The 22,189-nt window shown below is 43.4% G+C and overlaps 1 protein-coding gene across 1 annotated transcript; it reads left to right on the forward strand.

Annotated features, from left to right (window-relative positions):
* Nucleotides 1-4,349: 4,349 nt before the first annotated feature.
* LOC118780961 (nuclear receptor subfamily 1 group D member 1-like) lies at nucleotides 4,350-22,143 on the forward strand. The gene is made up of 8 exons (XM_036533766.1): nucleotides 4,350-5,158; nucleotides 14,166-14,465; nucleotides 14,720-14,808; nucleotides 15,067-15,211; nucleotides 18,776-19,356; nucleotides 19,600-19,785; nucleotides 20,031-20,241; nucleotides 20,608-22,143. The coding sequence occupies exons 1-8, from the start codon at nucleotides 5,143-5,145 to the stop codon at nucleotides 20,802-20,804; spliced, it is 1,725 nt and encodes a 574-aa protein (XP_036389659.1). The 5' UTR covers nucleotides 4,350-5,142; the 3' UTR covers nucleotides 20,805-22,143.
* The last annotated feature ends 46 nt before the right edge of the window (nucleotides 22,144-22,189 follow it).

Raw genomic sequence — 22,189 nt, forward strand, 5'->3', positions numbered from 1 at the left:
CAGGCAGTCTACAAATCACAGCAGAGGGTTGCCAGTGATGGTTATGACATACAAAAGGGTTTTTCCCTCTGATCCTGAGTATCTTTGACTGGCTTAAACTGTTGAGGCCTGCATCATTTAGAGCATGGTTACTTCCATTCTCTCTTTGTATGATGAATACTGCTGTAAATGAATCAAATATTTTGTCAAAGTACTGTTTTTGTGAGTAAAATAAGAATTCTTTCTGCTCTGGTCATTTGTGGTCAAACATAACACTGAAAATAAATGTGGCTGTTGCTGTGGTAACATGTCTACTGTATGTTTACAATACTGTATTGAAAAAAGAGACAATTGCAAAGACCATACAAACAGGGCATGCACTCTGGGCTGACCATGACCCATTTATACATATATTTAGTGTTTACTCTGGCTTTGTGAAATATTGGATAAAATTGCAGATGATGAGGATTAAGTTTTGATGTGTTTATTGAACTTATTTCATTTTGTTGCATGTTGTAAATCCACAGTGCTAGGTCAAGTGCTTTTTTAAAAGGTGAATATAATTCAGAAATTATTTCCCACTGAGGTTAGGCTATGTTGTTGTGTTTGTAATATTGTTAGTCTTTGCATCATTAGTTTAGTTAACTAGATAGCTTTCATGACCAACAAAGATGACGGACATCTTTCTTGTCACATGCTATTGGCGAAAAAAGGAACATGTGTTTATGTGTTTATTGGTTGTACACTTGGAAACATTTGGAGGCATGGTGCCTGTTTGTCATTAGCAATTGGCTACAGTGAACAGATGCTGCTATTGCGTGAATACAGGCGAGACCAATTGTGAGAAGTGTAACTGGGACAATGGAGGATTGGTAGTGATGAAATGTTGCATTAAAATGACGACAGAGAAGAAAAACCAGAAGATACAGTTCAAGTTTGTGCGTTTATTGTGTGACTGTAGGCAACTGTGTTCACTCTGTTTAAATGAGGTCAAACTGTGCCACAGTAAATCTTTGTAAGGACTCAAACCTCAAGGTCATGTGGTGAATTAAGAAAAAAGGCTAACTCTTGGTGCTGTAGAGGTATGGGGTATGCCCTGCCAGCCCGTAACTTGCCAGATGGCCTACCTGCCAGCCAGGTACAGCTAAATTAATAGCTGAAGGGAGCACAGGGCAGCTGGTGTTCTGGGAGTCCAGGAAAAGACAGAAATAGATTAGTAGTAGGTAGGGTTTCATAATTGTATCTTAGACACAGATGAAAAGGTCATGTCAAGAGTGCAAGTGGTCCCTGTCCCTATCGGTCCCTGTGTTTACATTTTGTAATAGTGTAATGCATTATAGATGCATTATATAGATAGTGCAGAGCCAGTCAAAAACAAATGTACCAGATATATGACAAAGCCATTGGGTGGTTATGACAAGCATTAATTAATTGTCACATGTTGAAAGAAGTAATTAATGTTTGACTCCCGATTCACTTCTATTGAGCTTTGAAACCCTTGTGTGAAAGTGTAGCCTGTGTAGCATCATCTTAATCAGTGAATGGATACAGGCCTGAAATGATTTCCTCCTCAGATTAGTGCTGCAGCAGAGAACAGGTTTTCATTCTGACCCATGATCTCAAATGTAGTCATTTAGGATAGTCTAGTTATAGTTCAAACACATCGCATCAAAATCATTGATGAGAAATATAACTGAAATGTTTCATTATTTGAATATTGCAAATTGAAGGATAACATTTATTTCACGTTCTGGGATGGCTGCATAAAGAGTAGGAGCGATGGCGCTTAGATCAGTGTGCATCTGATAAATGTCATCATTTCTACAGGAATGCTCTGTACTTTTACGTTTAGTTGCTTAGCAGACGGCCTTGTCCAGACAAACTGACATAAGTGACACACTACTGTCTTCTAGAACGTTAGGAATTCTCACACACTTGTGTTTTCACTGTACAGGGGGCCATGTGGCTCCATTATTTGTTCCTGTGGTTTCTCATATCACTATTATGCCAAAGAGATTACTTGTTTCACTCTTTCCCCCACTGACACATAGGTTTCATCATGTAATATGGCTTGCCTAGCTGATATCTTATTGTGGATGTAATCATCACCTGAGGCTCAGCTTAGCTAAGACTGAGCTTCTGCATCCCAGCTAAACTCTATCCTTCCCAAGACCTCACCATTACCCAAGACCTCACCCTAGAAAGGGCTATGGTGTCAGCCTACCAGACTGCCAATAGCCTCAGGGTGACACTTGCTGACCTTTGTGGAGCATAGATTTTTCTTCTACAATATCTGCCCTCACAGCTCAGTCCATCTGCCACAACTGCCTTCCTTCTTTCCTTCCTTCCTTCCTTCCTTCCTTCCTTCCCGGTCTCACTACTCTTGATCTCCCTCCTCTGGCTACTGATAGTAGCTTGCATCCATTTCAAGATGCTGGGGTTAGCCTAGTGGGCAGTGGGTTGGCTCCCTCTTATCTACATTCAGTCATCTGGCTTTATGTACCAGGCATGTCAGTCCATAGCCCTGGCCATCTCTTCCTTTCAGAGACACATGTTCCAGTTGCATCCACTATGGGTTCTGGCCTCGATGTAGTGGAACAAGCTTCTCATTACAGTCAGGACCACAGAGCCATTTGCCATCTTCTGTCACAGACTGAAGACCCACCTCTTTAGACTGAATCTTGGCTGTTCTACTCAAGCCTAACTCACTTTCCCCTTATTTCTTTGATCTTGATGTATGGTATGTTGTATTGCTATATTGCATATATAATACTTGTGAACTTATTAAAGCATGTATTAACTACTTACCACAGCTCTGGGTCACATGCTTGGATGTGGTCAGTTGTGTTCTGTATATACCTTGTTTCTTGTAACCTCATTAGATGAACTTCATACTCATTTTGTTGTAAGTCACTCTGGATAAGAGTGTCTGCACAATTACAAAATGTGTAAAATGTAAATTGTAATGTTAATACATAAACACTGAGCACTATTTATAGAAAATATACAGCTATTCTTGCATCAGTTGGGAAACATGCTACCACATAAATTGTTGATTTTGAAGGAATGCCCAGTATTGTTCCAATATCCAGGGTAGGGGTAAGGTGCCGGGTAAGGTTTTCTTTTTCTTTTTATTTTTTGATCACCACAAAATATATTTTTATATATTTAATCATTTTATGTTTCACACACACTAAGATACATACACATACATAAGTATTGGCCTTCAGAGTTGTAGTATTCCTTGTATTATTTATTTTGGCAGACAATATTATCTGGATTTGGCTGTTTCAGGACTGTTTTGTCAAGATAAATACGTCATTATTGTTATTCCATTATGCATCACACGAGATGATCTGGCTGAATTCCTACCAGTGTACTTTGTATTCTCGTCTAATTAGTACAGTATTTGTATTTGTAGTATCTCAGCATGGTTCTGAAAAGCCATTGCCGGGATGGTACGGACGATTACTTCTTCAGGTATTCGGTTCTTGCGGTTGTTAACATTCCGGATTTTACTAGGTATGTTCTCTATGTATTTTATAGGTATTCTACGCTCCTTGTTCAGGGGACGTCTAATGTAGCTGGCCAACAGAAAATTTAAGTTAAGTTTAGAATTATACGAAAGAAATTTAGAATTTCTTCTTTCAGTAACTGTAAACGTAATCTCAAGTATTTTATTTTATGAGTATAGTCAATCTGCCACAGGGGGGCGCGTTTGTATAGTCAGTTACTCGTCCTAGTGAGTGTGGAACGCTACGTTCTACGAGCTCACAGCACAGGAACTGTCTAATTCCGTTTCGGATAAACATCATGCGAAGACTGTTTTCACAAAACTAGAAATAACTACATAAACGCTCATTTCCCCAAAAAAGGAATCGGCACAAACAAGATGCAGTGCAACTTTCTAATATACAACCAGAGAAACGAGCGGAAACCCCAGTCTTGATCTGCTGAATGATTCAAATTGTAAATGAACAACCCAAAACAAATATATTTAGATGTATAACACAGTGACCTCGTTGTTACATCAAATACATTATTTACTCCACAGTTATAGTAGACAATTTAAGGTATTGCTCGGATTTATACCTCGCAATTACATTTTATTATGTCGTACGGTACGGTTAAAAACATGACCCGCCGAAACTCACAAACACACATACTTCCAATTTCGTAGATCTAGCCTGTTTGTGCAAGTAACGTGCCCTAAATATTTGTTTAGCTTCTTGCCAATGTGCAATGTTATGAAGACCTTTAAAACAGACTTCCAGCTGAGAACTAGAGGCAGTCACGGTGCGCTCCGCCTACTGTACATGTGCCTGAACCCCTCCTCTCTGTCAGTGCTTATCACACGCGCGGTACTTTGCATAAAATGTGTGTCAGTGGGGCAGCGCTCTCTCCCGCACATGCAGAGAGCACATGCAGCGCAGCTCCGCTTAAGACACACCACAGTGGAATTAACGCTACTGACTCGCTTCTACACCCCCGCCAATGAAAACGCGAGGAGGAATAAAAGAGGGAGAAAAGTAAACGAGTGCTTAAGAGACTTAGAGGCACAGACACGCAGAGACAGGGCGAGAAACCCCCTGTGTATAGAAACAACAGAGAGAGAGAGAGAGAGAGAGAGAGAGAAGGAGACAAAAAAGCAAGTCACATTACACAGTCACCTGAAAACGTGATTGATGTTTGTGTTGGTGGGAGGAGGGCGTGTATTAGTGGGTGTGTCTGTAGCTTGACAGTTCTACCCCGGAGTTTCTAATGGCTAAGAATTGCTGGAATTTCTGAAAATCGCCTGCTCTCCACTCGTGGCACATCACACGCGCCAAGCCAAGACGCCTATCAGAGGTCAGAGACGTTATATGAGATTCAGATAGCTGCGGAGCCCAATCTGCTCAGGACACCTGAAGTAACGCCGGAAGCATTGAACAGAGCTGTTCACACAGTTTCAAGAAGTGCATGTTGCAGACGGGTTGATTTGATCACCCCATGCCCTGTGTACAGATATTTTTCTCCGTTCTTTTTTTCGAAACCCATCTCATATACCGGTTTTTCATGACTATTTCACCTGTATCGAAACGACTTCTGCTTCTGTCAACTAATATACAGAAAAGACCAACGCAAATTCAGGTGTAAAATATCAAAGCAAGAGACAGCCAAAAGATGGACAACAGTCCTGGTAAGTACTGTAACTACTGTTCTTATTAGTATTACGTTGCAATTGCATCAAAACTTACTCACAAGTGACAATGATTATGTTTCTGATTATCTTAAATGTTCTCAGTTTATTTCGCTCATGAATAATATACATTGAATTTCTGAAGAAAGGGTGATGCATATGTGATTGAGGTTAATCGTTCAGCCAGTTGATTATGTTCTCAAGTCAGTTTTTTGAGAGTGACACCGCCACGTCAGCGCTGTGAGAGGTAATTTGTTATTTGTATTTTTGAAGTCACCGAATAGATGGTTTCAGTCTGGCTTTTGTTGCGAATATTTGGCGCTCTGCATGGTGTGTGTGAGATATTTTGGCTGCAGCGGGACCGACTTGGAAATAGGACATTTCACAGCAATGGGCATGATAGAAAAAAGAGTAGCTGCTTGGAGAGTAGAAGTAGAATAACTACAGCAAACATTTGACAGTATAAATAGCTCCATATTGCGCTTTATGGTCGCGCTCGTTTCTGTGCTCAGTTCTGAGATGAAGACTAAGCTGTATGCACATTTTCATATGGCGAGTTAACATCATGGTAAATCGTGTCATCATCCCTAATGCCATGCATGCATATTAAGCTGGAGATGTTACACACCGAATAGGGGTGAATACCTTGACATTTGCGTTCAATATCACGATTGATATCACCTGTAATTGCAACATTCAGCCTCTAAATCGGTTTCAGAAATCCTTTAGAGACTTTGCAGCAAGTTGAAATATGAAATCTGATGAAAATTTCGTTTTCCCCTCCTGATACAAAAGTTCCTATTCTGTCCGTACAGTCAAGTTGTCACGTTCAGTGTACATCGCGTTCTCTCTGCTGCATGTGTTGAGAGCGCGCTCTAGTTGCGGCGACGCGCTCAGCTTCCCTACTTCCTGCTTCTCGTCATGTAAACAAAATCACGTGTAGCCTTGACCTAACACAACCTGTGCTGTGCCTATTCCCCGTGTCTCTGCGATCTGCATACTGTACACTGATTCATTGTGTCTATGTATTATGAATATGAATATGTACATTTTGGGCACAGTCTCGTAATCGTTTTTGGAGGAATAAGTATTTTAAATGACTAAAGAATAACACCGCCAGAAAAAGTCGTGTTTTCAGTTCATGTAGCCGAACACGGGCTAAAACACACGATTTCAACTCAAGGGGAGTTCAGCAGTTCAGTAGTGCTCTGCCGTGTTTCCTCAATGACGCTTCTCCGGTGGGTGTATTTACTCATAGTATCTGCCCACCTATGTCCCTCTCAAGTATTAATTGGCCTGTGAGTCATTTACAGAGCTGCAGTCACGTTTCCCTGCTGGTGACTGAATTGCTGTCGCGTGCTGAGGGGCACCCCTTCAGCTCCGTGAATCTCTCAGTGCGCGTGTTCTGGGCATGTGAAGCAAATGTATCAAAAATAAATACTGAGACAATTACAGTGGAAGGGGGCTGTCGGGGGGGGGGGGGTCAAGTACATTTTGTGCAGACTGTGCGTGGTTAATTGAGATAACATGTAAAAAAAAATCTGTCTATTTTAACACCCTCAATAGGCGGAGGCATTAGACAGCGTATCATTTGGGCTGATTGTGTCAGGCAGAACATTCGATGTTGCTGCAATATTCGACAAGAAAAACGAATTGCCATAAACGATTTACCAAACCTTGGACTAAGAAAAACCGACCTCAGTGAAAAGTCTGCGTTTTCCCACGTATATTCTAAACCTACAGAATACATACTTTAGTGGAAAACCTTCACTAGCCTTTACCCTACCCTACTCACTATCTTGCCCCAAAGCTAGATCAACTCAAAAACTAAAAAAACACAGGACCACACAAAATATTAGGTGAAAAACAGGTTAAATAATTTTGCAAATTTGCAGAGTGTTAAATGTGGTAGATACAGTAGGTTATAAGACTCCCAGTTAATATGAGTGTAGATACAGGCTTCTTGTCTATCTACAAGGAACTTTTAGTCGATCTATCAGTAAAGTAATTCTTAATATGAAGGTTGTCTATGTGGGGACTCAAAGTAAAGAACTGAATGGTCACAGGTTTCTGAAAGTCAAGGGAGCAATGAAGTCAAGAGGGTATTAAAGTAAACATAGAGGGGGCATTAGATGAAATCAAAGTCAAGAAGTCAAGACAGGCAAATTAACCCCCTGGGTCCCATTGACCCACCGGTGGGTCAGACAGGTTTAATATTAGTATTAGTAATATTAGTATTAATATCTCAGCGACTGCACAAGCTACAGTGTTGGTTCAAGTATCCTCTGAATCTGTCATTTCCACTGATTACGGATATCTTCGAATTTCACCGCTAGTCCAAACCAAACCGGTTAAGTTGTAGACGGCCTTGTCCTAGGCTGGTAGTCTTTCTTAGAGTTGAACAAGAGGGCTCATTGTGTAGCCCTGGGTCTCCTGAAAACAATGATATGCAGTATTAGTGTATGAGTTGGACAGATAGGGTTGTACAGGCACACAAGTAAAAGTAGCAAAAATGGGGCAAAATACCCCTGGGACCCAAAGGGTTAAAGCCAAAAGGGATGTGCAATGCCAGAAAGTATACTATACTAAACTCCTTGTACCCAAAATTTGTCTGAATGTCAGAAGGACCCAACTCTTGCTCTGTCTTTCTTAACCTCTTAACCTTGAATCTGGGGCATTTTAAATCATAGGGTCCCATGACCTTGAACCCCATTGAATGCCTTGGCCTTGTTACTTTATCTTGTTTGCTTCAAGACCTCAAGTTCCCCTTAACCTTGAGGCCCTTGTCATTTGCACCAGGTACACAGTTGTTATTCTGTATGGTTTACAATGAAGAAAATTGTATGTCAAATTGAGTGTATTTATGTTTGCACAGAATGATAATGCATTAAGATATAATACATTATTTATGTGCTCTTCAGATTTCCACACTGAGTACACTTTCCATGGCTTACATTTTTCTTACATTATTTATTTATGCCGCTAGATATTTAACGAGGCAATATAGGTTTGGTGCCTTGATCAGAGGTAAAATAGCTGTGCCCCTCCCTGGATTTGACTCTGATGCCTTCTGTGTATCATCTCAGTTTCCTAAGCAGGATATCATACAAAATTTTATTATGTTGTGAATTCATTCTCACGAGCAATCATGATAGAAAGATGTCTATCACTTTAAATTCTGACATAACTAAGCAGGAAATACAGCTTTAAATTCCTTGCCGACTCACATTGTTCTTATGGTTGATTGAAAAATACATTTCTTGCATTCCTTCTTTTACCCTGTTTTTTAAAGCATTTTTAAAATCCTGCATACCGCGGTTGTCTCATGTATACGTATTATACGATCTTTTTCTGTAAATATTGTAACTGCGAAGTATTTTTTTGAACTTTAGAAATGCTCACTGCATTGTCAATAATATTTGACAATCACGCTTCTGATTGAGAACGTATCGGTTTTGCTGTTGTTATGCGCCAATTCTCTGAACAAGCCCAGAAAATGACTAGCTGAAAATGAAAGACATTCACCGTAGTACGATCTTATATGGCGCATATATTTATTGGAACAGACCTTTACGTATTACACATTTTTATTTCATATATACGTTGCTTGAAAATGGATTTTGCCACAGCCCAGTTACCCCTGCAAGAGTACTGAATGATGTTGCTGTGTCCTTTTGTGCGCTTGTGGGAGCAGTAAATGATGAGTAATAATGCGGGTGCACTGTCGGACCGCCCCCGACCTCCTACACTCAACATCCTTCTCTGTTTAACTTTCCTGTTTAATTATACCTGAAGCGAAGCCCTCGGCGCTGCGTGCAGATCCTACTGCTGGTGGGGCGCGCGCTGCCTCTCTGTATCCACATCTCGAATCTCCGTCACGTGGGAACACTCCTTCAGCCGCGTGCCGCGCGTGATTCCTTGCTGCCCCTCCCGTTCTCTCTCGCTGCATCTCTCCTGTGGCTCTTGTTTTTATGCCGCCTACGGCGATGGAGAAGGGGGGTGGGGGAGCTTGGTCAGTGGGTCAGTGATTTTGTTTATTAACTTGTTCGGTCACGTGTCCGTGCTTCATGTGATTCTTTAATTTTAAAGCAAAGATAACAATATTTATTATTAAAACGTGTCTGTCGCTTTCCTTTTTGTCCACCTCACCCACCCCGTTTCTGCATCCCTCGCTCTTTTTCCCTTGCTAACTTGGAACGTGACTGCCTCCGCTCGTGGAAAATTAGCGTTCGATCTCCTCCTGCTCTACTGTGCTGCAGCATAAAGAAATGTGAGGTGGTCATGCTGTCCTAGACGACGTAAAATGCAAGCGCTTACCTAAAATAAACAAACAACATAGGCGTTGCTTTAATGGAGAGAAATATGCTGTACTTGCAATATGCTACGTAAATGCAACCCTCAAAAATCATGATGTTCAATGTCGAAATGATGACAAAAATAACCTGGTGACTCCCTAACATGTCGGACTTCTATTGCAGACCTTGACTGAAATAATCAAGATCTGATCAAATCAATGGTTACTGGGTTGTTTGTTTGTATTGGTTAATCAATTCATCATGTGGATTTTTGTATGGATTATTTATGAAAACCTATGATTAACTCATAGAAAGGCAAAACTACATCTCAGTTCATCTGGGTTTTGGGGGTTTTCGGTTTTATAGAGCTTATAGAGCAAATTGGAAACAAATTAGCAGGGATTTAACCCTCCAGGTTTAGACCAGTATAGTAGTATAGTAGCCAGGCTTGCGGCCTGAACGCTATAAGTTCAGGTCCCTGGTTTGGCTGTGTTGTAGTCTTGAACTAGCTGTTCAACCTGAACTGATTCAGTAAAATGTGTGTAAATTGGTAATATGTGGATATTTGACTGTCTACCAAGTACATTAATCGGGTATTGAAATATTTCCACAAATGTGTTCAGCACAAAGAGCTGATGAGGCTCTAAGCACTCTCATTTTGGGAAGGACTCCTAAAGCTGCAGTGATTCAGGGTGTTAGGAGCTTCCAGGTTATTGTGGCATTGACCTACTTATCTTTCACTGCTTCATACTGCAAAGAAAATCCCACAAGCGAGTGAATGAGTTTGCTCTCACTGTCTCGACCCAGCTCAGCAGCAGGCCAGCCTCGCTGGGCAGCATTATGTCATCCTGTCCCAATCGATCGCTTTTGCTTTTCTCCCAGCCTGCAAGGGACCTGATCCCAGTTTTAACGCTGATGCAATTTTTTCCCACATGAATCAATTTTGGCCCAAATGCGCACAAAAACAAAAAGATTACGAGTTAAGACAGAAACTGAAAAGTGAACCACCCCCATCAGCAAAAGCCCCCCTCCACCTACTGAATGCACCTTCCAAAACCTGCAAATGTGAGGACTGGGGATTGAATGACACAATCAGCCTTAAGCTGGATGGGTATCCCAGGACAGGGAGAGAGTGACGAGGGGGAGGGGATGGATTATTGTGCCAGTAAAGTGCTCACGTTTCTCTGCCTGCCCCCAGCTCACTGAGAGATTAACGCTCGCACGGGTAGGCTAAGGCGTGCGATGAGCTTCTGGGCTCTGCTGGTTCCTCAATTAACACTGCTGTTGTGCACTGACCTCAATCTGACAGACTCGCACGGGTGCGAGTGGGTGTGGCTCCTGTGTGCCCCCACCGCAGAGGTTGTGTGTAATGCTGCGCTCTTTGAGCGTGCCATTTTACATGGTGCTATGACTGATTGGGTCTGGGACACAGTCACACCAGCTCAGCAGGATATCTCGGGGTGGGCTTCTTCCAAATGTACACACACCCAGCTTTCTTGTGTTATGCACATAAACATAATCATAACTCTTACAGCCTCACCTATGGTGACTTACATATGGCCCACTACCAGTTTATATGCTTGGATATTTGCTGAAGCAGTTCAGTTTAATTATATTGCTCAAAGGTAAAACAGCAGTACTCCACTTGGGATTTGAATGCTCAAGGTCTTCATTACAGGTTAACTTCTTTAACCACTATGCCACTCCCACACCATAACATTTGCTGATCTCAAAATACCATCAAATAGACCACACACTATGTAATTATATTCTTAAAGGAAGACATCAGGGAAGCTTCCTATATACTATACACTTATATAAATATACAAATTTACATATCATCTGAGCATCTGTCAAACGTATTATACCCTTGTTTCTCACTGAGTTTGCTTTCTCTCTTATCATATAAGGTGACAGAGCAGTGTGGTTAGGGAACCACCCTTGAAACGATCAGGTTGCAGGTTTGAATTACTTGTGCAATGCTGTTGCTCTATGCCTGAGCAAAGTATCTAACCTCATCTGCTTCAATAAATACCCCCAACTTTCTGACAGGACAATATGTAATACCTGTGCTATGGGTGTGTGCTGTACACACATGCAATTGTATCGCACATGCAATACAACAGCTTGTTATTACTGAAAGGGGATGATGGGAGCAGCCCATAAGGAGTGACCACAGTGTCTCACATGGGAACCAGCAGCGAGGCATGTGGACACAAGTGACAGCAAGGCGGGGGCAGCTGGAACAGGGCTTGGCAGTTGGCCACCACCCCAGGTACTGCCCTATCACACGTTAGCAAAGTCAAACTCTGCTGTGTCGATAACAAAAATCCAGCGACACGTGCTGGCAGCAGAGTTATAAAAACACCACGGCTAAACAGAAATCGTGTGCTCTTCAGGAAGCAAAACAAAAGGAAGGGGTTTTTTGTTGCTGTTCGCAATTTGCACTTGTTAATTTCCCAAAGCTGTTAGAATCTCTGTGTGAGGCCAAAATCCTTTTGTTCTCACCGAGTTGAACACTTTTTTTAACATAAAGAAAAAAGGGAACTGTGTAAATTCTCACCAAGAAAAGCAAGTGTTTGACTCCAGAAGCTAACAATATATAAAAACCGAACTGCTGATGTATCACTGTTTTTATGTAGGAATCCAGTGTTACCTAAATAACACAGTGTAAACAGAAGAGTAACAACATTTTAACACATGTGAAACATCTGTCGTGCAAATGCTCAAGTCTAGTACTAACTTTCAATTAACAGTGGCATTGTTTAGTGTAAATATTGTTTGAAATTGTATCCAAACTTATTATGGGTATTTCTTTAAGAAACCTCAAAAATGGTCTTTTAGTGCAATCGCAGCCAGCAAGAAGACTTTAGTTTGTCATAATTTATATGATTTGTTCTAAGTAACGTAAATATTTATGTTTAATAAAGGTTATTGGTATAATGTACCGTTTTGAAAAGATGCAACGGGCACTGCCTCTTCTCTTCTCACGTTTTACCGTCATGCTCCATCTATCTAAAAAAAAAAACAGCCGAACAATGTCGAAAGTACAGATTCAACGTGACTATAATCACTTTCTCTCCCCCCGACATCCGGAGACTGAGCTGACTGCTGCAGCATTCTAACGCTTTAGCCTTGTGGATGGCATTAATCACCGAGCTGCCTTATGGTAATCGTGTTCGTTGTCTACACGGGACTGCGGAATTCGCACGGGCGGTAACTGTGTTAGGAGTCCATGTGAGGCGGCGGTCAGGTGTCGCGCAGTTTGCCGGCTCTGGGCACGCCGCCAGGGGAGCTGAGCTATTATTGGAGCCGAGGAGGTGGGAGGCCCTCGCAAACACGTGAGGCCGTGCCTCTGCTGATCGACGACGCATGAGCAGAGAATCGAGAGGCTTGGAAGACTGAAAGAAATGTGTGTGCGAGGGAGAGGGATAAAAAAGGCTATATAATGCACTTTGGAGCAAAGCAGCAGCTTGCTTGCGTACAAACCGAAATGAATGGACATTATATCAGAACAAACATAAAGAAATGACAGATTTTCAGCAATAAGTAATTTTGAATGCAATGATACAGTACGCTCTTGGAGGGAGTGCGCTTTGTCACAGTGCTGTGTTGCTATGTGCTGCCAGACTTATAAAACTAATTTTAGCGCTCGTGATCTTTCCGTTTGAAAGCACAATTAGGACTATTACATTCAGTTCTGAGCAAGGAGCAGTGATGCCGAAACGACTAAAAATACTTGACCTGCCCGTACCAAATTGTGCAACATTACATCACGCAAAGAGGTTGACTAATTACTACACATACATTACATTAATTAAAGGTATAGTTATCTGGGGAGGTGCAATGACTCAGTGAAACACACGCCTACCTACCTTGTATTTTGTAGGCCTATATAATATGAATTATACATAATATGTCTTGTAATATGTATTTTGAACGTTTCGAGCAATTAACTTTAACCATTACACAGAGGGAAAACAAAGCATACCAAGACTGGTTTCTTCTTAGGCATGGCAGGTTTGAGATAGGCAGTCTATTTTACTATCTCATTTTTTTATCATTTCTGTTATTGCATGATAATGTAGGCGAGGAGGAAGTATCATGAATAGTGTGACCTCTTTGCCTTGCATTGTGCTGGCTGAGCTCTGCAAACTGGGTTAATGAATGATGTGCGTGTTGTGCAGGGAGGAGCAGAGGTATCGATCTAATGGTAAGAACTCAGCCATAAAACCCCTTTCCTGGGATCACCCAGTCATTCCTGAGCTCAATAACAATTTATATGTGTAGAATTGCTTGGATCAAGGACACCCAGTTGTTTGGTATTGACATGGAGGGATGCATTGAATCCATCCCCTGTAGGGCTTTGGTCTTAACTTTGAGTGACACATATTTGACAGGAGAATGATACACTTCTGTGGATTCTAAGACACCACCACAATTTTGGTGGTTATTGATATTTATGGTGTGAAAATATGGAATGGGAAAAAAGGTAATGCTTCCTTAAAATTATTACTTGAAGGCAATGCAGCATACTGCTTAGATTAAGCTCTCCCCCACACGCTTTTTCTGGTCTTGTGGATTTTTAAAAATGTTTAAACTATGCTGCATGGACAAGAAGGTTTGGCAGTTTGATGAGTAAATTAATTAGTGTGCATCCTGTCTCATTGGAAACAGTGAGTTACCCATGTACTCTCTGTCTGTGCCTATAGGGGGAGTAATTCTGTATGCTGGCTCTACGGGCAGCGCCAGCCCCAGCCCAGGCAGCCCCTCCAGCGGGTACCAGACGCAGTCCCCTTCGTCCCACTCCCAACCCTCGTCCCCCGAGGAGGTCTCCTTCACCGAAATTGGGGCACTGAAGCAGAGGGGGTGCGGTGGCACCCCGTCATCACCCAAAATGGTCTTTCAGTTTCCGGAAATCACGAACCCCCCTGTGGTCGCCCCCACCCACGACACCCACTCCCATCCTATCGCAGGGAAGAGGCCACCCGGATTCACAGGCGCCTTCACCAGTGAGTGTCTCTTTCCACAGCGTCCCTCTGTTGGGACATTTTTTGCCCACTTCTCTCCCCCAGCTGTTTGGTGTCCATGTGCATCTTTCGGCCTGTTGAAAAAGGTCCTTTGTCAGACCCCACACATCTCCATCTATAGTAGTGCTTGCAGTACTGACCATTTCTCTCTCTCTCTCTCTCTCTCTCTCTCTCTCTCTCTCTCTCTCTCTCTCTCTCTCTCTCTCTCTCTCTCTCTCTCTGTCTGCCCTGTCCAGAAACTGGAGGGATGGTGTTGCTGTGTAAAGTATGCGGAGACATCGCGTCCGGGTTCCACTACGGAGTGCATGCCTGTGAGGGCTGCAAGGTGAGGAGGACCTTGGTCGAGAACAGATGCACTCTGACGAATCCCCTCACGAAACCCAAAAATGTGTTAGCAATTGCCAGTTGATATGAGCCAATCACAGTGATGAAGTACCGGTTGGTTTGCATGAGTCAGTGAACCACTGCAAATGTTGGCCTCTCCCATCATGTGGTTGATGAGAGCCCCTCCCATAAGTTGTGAAGTCCTCTGGATGTCCACAGCTGCTCACAGTGGCCTGTGTCCGTTCTGTCCCCCCCGCAGGGTTTCTTCCGCCGCAGCATCCAGCAGAACATCAACTACAAGATGTGCGTGAAGAACGAAAGCTGCATGATCATGAGGATGAACCGCAACCGCTGCCAGCACTGCCGCTTTAAGAAGTGCCTCTCCGTGGGCATGTCAAGAGACGGTGAGTGCTGGGACCTTGCCCTGACCACACCCTAACCACACCCTGACCACACCATGACCCCGCCCTGATTGTGCCCTGACTGTGCCATGCCCTACCATAACTGATGGCCACCAAACAGGGGCTCCCACGCCAGCATGGCTCTTAGGTCAAGCTTTTGCATTGCAACGCTTACCCAGTTACCCATCTGTGCAGGCTGGGGTAGCATTACCCTTGCAGTGGCGTCACCCAGCGGTACAGAGTGGCTCTGGTAAATAACACCCCTGGCATGGCTCTGCCAGCCTCCCCAAACGGGGTCACATTGCTCATGTTCTTTGAAAGTCACCATGCCAGTCTTCTTACATCAGGCTCCACTTGCATGCCGAAAGCCCTTTTAGCCAGTGCCAGCACCCTGCCGTAGGAAGGAACACTCTGTGCGAATAGCACATCCATCTCCCCCCCCCCCCCCCCCGTCTCTGTGCCTTCTTTGTCTTTCTCCTGTCCTCTGCAGTTTCCTCCTTCTCTCTCCTTTCCCAGTTCTTGCGTCTCCCCCTACCCTCTCGATACAGCGCAAGCTCCCTCTCCTCCTCCCTCCCTCTCTCTTTTCCCTCTCTCTCTCTCTCTCATAGACAGTGATTTATGAGAGAAGGAGAAATAAAGTCCCTTAAGCTATCAGTCATTTTGAAAACTGCTGCGAATATGGGATTTATTTTGGGAAATTGGAACACAGGCTGCGCAATTACTCCACGCGTGCCCCCTTTTTAAACATCTCACACGGTTAATTTATAAACATGAGCAACAATTAAGCAAGCGATGCACTTGGCCCCACATAGCCTTATCAAACATCATCAGTCTTCAATCTGAAGTTTCCTCAGAGCCCAGTTCTTTATCTCGAACATTGATTGATCTAATTACTCCTGAGGGCCAAACAACAATGCATCACCAAGTGGAGCATAGTGCGTTTTAATAAAGCAGGAAAACATTTTTGGGGTGACCTAAAAAAAAACAAAGCAAAGAAAAAAACTGAAGGAAATGTCCCTTAATTTCCCAGAACACCACGACCTACTTATGTTAGTTTAGTTTCACTTTTTTTGCCACAAGGGTGCATCTACTGTACTTTCAGTCTCCACCTTTTTTGCATTGCACAATATGAGTCTAAGCAAGTGTGTGGGGGGGTTTTCTGTTGTTGGTTGACAGTTATTGTGGTCGGAAGATGGACGGTGGTGAAAAAGGGGGTGGCGGGGTGTGCTAGGAGTCTGAAAGGGGGACAGAGAATCATATCACCCATCATGAAAACTGTCACAAACCGCAACCTAGAAACCCCTTTTTTATGCGGCAGTTATTGTGAAAACAGGAAAACCTCATGCAACTGCCTGCATCCCACATTAAATAACACACCCTGATTTCTTCTGAGCTCGTTGTGTCATCTTGCTCTGATATTGGTAAATGCCTGTCACTGTTTCAACATCGTGGATCCGCAAGCCTTTTTTTCCTAATAGGGGGCCAGTGCAGATGATTTCCGCAAGGGGGCCTGTACTAACAGTGCTAACTGCTGATTCAAATGCTGCAGGCTGGAGCTGAAGAATCTAACTCAGAAAGGGAGAACAGTTTTCTAATCAGGCCAGCAAGATCACAAACAGGATGTTTGAATCTTTTTCTAAGGCTTTTGCAAGAGTCATATGCTATGCTATAATTGTGACAAGGCAAACCTGTTACAATTAAATAGTCATTGTCAGTTTGGGGTCCTTTGCCTTTTCAATGACAGGTTCACAAGAAGCTTTTAACTGCAGTGTTGTACTGAAATTATGACGCAGGGAGTTTACTGCACACTGCGTATTCAGACTATGAAATTGTGAAACCAAATACAGTATACTGATTGTTCAAAAGAATTATCACAAACCTGCAACAGTGGAAATTAAGGTCTCCACCCAGTACTTTATTCTTTTCACCAAGATAAAATGGATTAGAAACACATGCATAACAAATTGCATGCGGTAGTCACGTGTCATAATCACGATAACCCCTTCAGCCTTACAGATTTTTTCTTTAGATACCGGTTTGCTACTGTAATAGTAAAATGATAATGCAGAATAACGTGCTAGTCACCAACATCCTTCTCTTATCTTTAAACCCTCTTCTTTTTGCTCCATGAATTCCATCTTTGAAGTCAGTTACTTCTTGTACATATTTATGCAAATGTAGCTCAGCATCTCTTGTCTCTCTCTTCATTTGCTCTCCTTTTACATTACATTATTGGCATTTAGCAGACACTTTTATCCAGAGCAACTTACAGTGGTTACAGCTTTTTACAATGTTATCTATTTATACAGCTGGATATTTACTGAGATAATTGTGGGTTGAGTACATTGCCCAAGTATATAACAGCAGTGCCCCAGCAGGGAATCGAACCAGCAACCTTTTGGTCACGGTTCCTGCTCCTTAACCACTATGCTACACTGCCACCCCTTTCTATGTCCCCCTGCACCTCGAGAGGCTTCCCACCCCATAGTTCTCTTATTTTCAAATTACCTCCTCACCCCTCTCTCCCCACCAACCTAAAAATCCTCCTCTCTGCCTCTGCACCCCCCCCCCCCCCCCCCCCCCCCGCCCAAATTCCTTGTCTTCCTGTCAGAGTGCCAGTGACATCACGTTCCTGCTGACCCACTGACCTACTTTCTGATGGAGAGATGGAATAAAAGAGGGAAAGAGAGGGGGATCTAGTGAACAGCAGCAAGGGGGCTATTAATAGGCTTGCCAGCTGACTGTTATTCTTGGAGGGAGCAATTGGCAGAAGGGGGGGGCATGAATGGTTTAGCAGGGAGGGGAGATGGGGTGGGGGGAGGGGTTGCGGTTGGCAATGAGATTTATAGAGGTTTATTGATGCTGAAGGCAGATTCACCAGGATTTTGTCTGTATGTGGTTCTCATGGTTCTTGTGGTTATCATTGTTATCATCATCATTATTATCTCTCTGATAGCAGTTTAAATTAATTTAGTTTTGATGTATTGTAATAATAATGATAATCATCAGCATCATTATTGCTATTATTACCATATGCTTATTGTTACAATTATAGCGGTAGCTATATCCATGATATCAGACTTATTATTGTTCATTTTGAAAGCATTGTTATCATTACAAAGAGAAAAATGGAAGGTACATATTAGTGCACTACATGCTTAGAAATATTTTTGGGATTACATATTATTAAAGTGGCGAGGGACTAAGGGCAGTTGGACAAGTTTAGTGAAACAATTTATTTTCATAGGTTGAAAAAGTGAATTCACATTGTCACATCTTTATCAGCACACTCCACACTGTGAAATCAAGGAACTCAGCTCACCTTAAACTTGATTAGTGGAGATTTCCATCCTTTGTGCTGCTATATTTACATTCTTACAACCAGATGTTTCATTTAATAAATCCTGCCTTATGAACATCAGATGTCATTTCCTAACACCACCACAAAGTTTAAAACTTTTTTGAAAACAAGCCCTACCTTAAGCAATGCACAGTAACAGTAGAACAGTGACATCTCTGTCTGAGGGTTTCTGACTTGCTTTCTGTCTGTTTCTCTGTCTCTGACAGCCGTGCGATTCGGACGCATCCCTAAGCGTGAGAAGCAGAGGCTGATGGATGAAATGCAGAGCTACATGAACAGTCTTAACGAATCAGCCTCCATGGACATAGACTCTCCACCCCCAGAGGCCCCACCCAGTCCGGAGGACAGCCAATCAGACGAGGCTATTGGAGCCATCTCCCGGGCTTACCGTGACATCTTTGTGAGTGGCCAGGACAGGCTGGGAAAGAAGGGCAACGTCAACACCAACAACAATCCCTCCACCTATCAGAACACCCCACTCCAGGACTCCAACTACCCTCGCACTCCCTCCCACACCTTCCCAGCCCAGAGTTACGCCACCTGCCCCTTTGCAGGGTATCGTACCCCTCCACGCTGCCCTGTTGCTCCACGTGACAATAACCCATCGTTCTCATATGTTGACAATGGCCGTTATAGCCTGTCTGCCTCGTCAAATCAAAGCCACAGCCAATCCAATGTGGACCCCTCCCCTCGGGGATACCCGGCCAATTGTAACAGCTACCCCACCGGGGAGTCCCAGAACCAAACTTCCTGTCCCTGGCGATTGGGAACAAGCAGCAAAGTGCTGGTGAGTGCATGTTTTTTCCGTTTGTTATTTTTTGCATCTGGGTTTGTGTGCATGCACAAACCTCTACTCTTGTTTTGATGTGTGTGATTTGAAGTTGCACAGGTACATTACCCTCCGCAGTGATATTACATTTTGACACATACATTTTTAACCCAGTTTTGAGTGTCTCTACTGCAAACAGATCTTCACACTTTCTCTGTCCATCTCTGTCTCTTTCTGTCTCTGTCTCTCCTCCGCCATTAGGCGTGTCCCCTAAACGCGTGTCCCGTGGCACCGGCAGGCACCTCCAGTCAGCAGGTGTGGGAGTCCTTCTCGCAGTGCTTCACACCAGCTGTGCGCGAGGTGGTGGAGTTCGCCAAGGGCATCCCTGGGTTCCAGAACCTCAGTCAGCAGGACCAGGTCATGCTGCTCAAAGCCGGGACATTCCAGGTATGGCCCCTCCAGAGTCTCCTTCTCCGTGCTGCGCTCAAGATCTTTGTAGTGACACACCATATCCTCCCTCTTTGACCACCGAGTACTTTTCACACTTTGAGCTTTCTGACCCTTCCTCATGTCTCACTGCTTTCTCTTGGCTCTTTCACCATCGGTTGTGTGCCTTTACATTGGCCAGAATAATGTTACTGTCATTTTCAAATGCATGTCTGAGCTCTAACTTCGTCTTTTCCACCTCCCAGGTTCTGATGGTGCGCTTCTGCACGCTCTTCAACCCTAAGGAGCGGACAGTGACCTTCCTGAATGGGCAGACGTACCCACTGTCCACCCTGCGGGCGCTCGGCATGGGCTCCCTGTTGGATGCCATGTTTGAGTTCAGCGAGAAGCTGGGCACCCTGGGGCTGGAGGCTGACGAAATGGCCCTCTTCATGGCTGTGGTGTTGGTCTCTGCAGGTGAGAGATCGGGGCACTGCGCGAAATGTTACCCTGAGTCACCTGCTCAGCTGAACTCTCTCTGCCCTGTCTTTTAACCTCTCTGACCTCACTCTGACATTGTTTGTTTGTTTGTTCATTTTTATTTGATGCAGACATTTCAGTCACCTCAGTACAAGTAATATAATAGGTATCAGAACTGTTTTATCAATTGTTCATAGCGCAACATTAATTGTAAATACGTGTCCCTGTGAGGCTATTAGGAAAAATAAAGTAAGTAAGAGAGGAACAAGAAAAAAAGCAGAGATGTATAAAGGGGATTAAATGTATTAAAGGAGGTGAAATAGAGTCAACGCCGTAACACGTCTCTTTGACCTCTCTCCACAGACCGTTCAGGCATTGTGAATGTCGGGGCAGTGGAGCAGCTGCAGGAGGGCCTGATCCGGGCCCTGCGCTCCCTCATCACACGTAGGCGTCCCGATGACAGCGCCCTATTCCCCAAGCTGCTGCTGCGCCTGCCGGACCTGCGCACCCTCAACAACCTGCACTCTGACAAGCTGCTGGCCTTCCGCATCGACCCCTGAACTCTCCACCCCCCACCCAGCCGCTCTGACCAGTCACAAACAACTGCTTGCCCCATACAATGCGGGCTTGGTCCCAAGCAGCCACCTCACACAGAATCACCGAAAAATGGATTTTGTGACCGGAAAGATATTTAAACGGTGCAGGTTGATTCTTAACATTGATTTCCAGCTGCGGACACAGCTCTTTAAGTGTTTGATTTGGAAAAGCAGTCACAGATTGGCATCTTCCTCAGACTCCCTGTATTCCATCGTATTCTCTGCATGGGAGCCATCTGAACTCGCGGGAAGGCCTAGATTTTAGCCCAGCCCTCTTTCTCAAACTTTAATCTGCTGCACTCCTGTTGGTGAAACAAAAGACCTTTTTTAAGACCAAAAGTGAGACATTTGCTTCACTTGTCTGTCTGATTCCTTGTGTTATTTCAATTTCAGCCCACCCTGACCTACAGTTAGGAAACTTCTGAAGCCACTCAGTCTATCTGTCAGAAAAACTTACACATGCTGATTATTTAAGGACCACAAATAATGTGTGTGTGTGTGTGTGTGTGTGTGTGTGTGTGTGTGCATGTAAGAGGAAGGGAATGCATTTACTGTACATAACACATCTAGTTATTGCATATACATTAAGAATCCAATTTATACATCAGCCGCCATTTGTGTATGTATTGGAATAAAATAGAGGAATAGGATGATAGCACGTAATCGATCTTAGCAGAGTGCACATGTACTGAATTAAACACAGTTTTTAACAGTTTCAAAGAACGCAGACAGATTTGAAAAAAATCCAGTGTCATATGTGAGGTTTGGAAAAAAATGTTTTGTATGTTTATTTGAAATGCTTTGCTCAGTAATGAAGGATGCAATCAGATGGTAAAAAAGACACAGACATACAAATTGTTCTATCACAAACCCTTCACACCGATCATGTCATTGACCAGGGAAAGCCTGCATAATGATTTGTCTGGTTTGTAGTAGCTTTTTGTTCAATGTTGTAAATATTTCTCCACTGTATGTTTCTGGTTCCACAACATATTCTGTTTAGTCAGATTTGGAATGTTGGATCAGAGCCAAGAGAAAGACAAAGGGGTCCTTCTCAAGGGAAGGCGTACATTTGCTGAGGTAGGGAGGCAGGGCTAGAAGTAAACTATTGCTGTGAGTGTCCACCGTTCTGTTAAAAATGACCCAACCTGCCTGCCCCGCCCAAGTAATACCAGCACAACCCCTCCACCCAAAAACTGAGTTTCTCACACAAGCAATAATACCTTTCAGACCCAGAGGAGAAATCAGATGTCATTTGCTTGGTCAGACCTGTTGAGCTGGTTTAATGATTATTGTTGACTGATCACATCCTGTTGTATATATTGTAAAAAATGTCTTCTTAATCTTAT

The sequence above is a fragment of the Megalops cyprinoides genome, chromosome 7 (genome assembly GCF_013368585.1).
Source record: "Megalops cyprinoides isolate fMegCyp1 chromosome 7, fMegCyp1.pri, whole genome shotgun sequence".
In the NCBI taxonomy this organism is placed as follows: Eukaryota; Metazoa; Chordata; class Actinopteri; order Elopiformes; family Megalopidae; genus Megalops; species Megalops cyprinoides.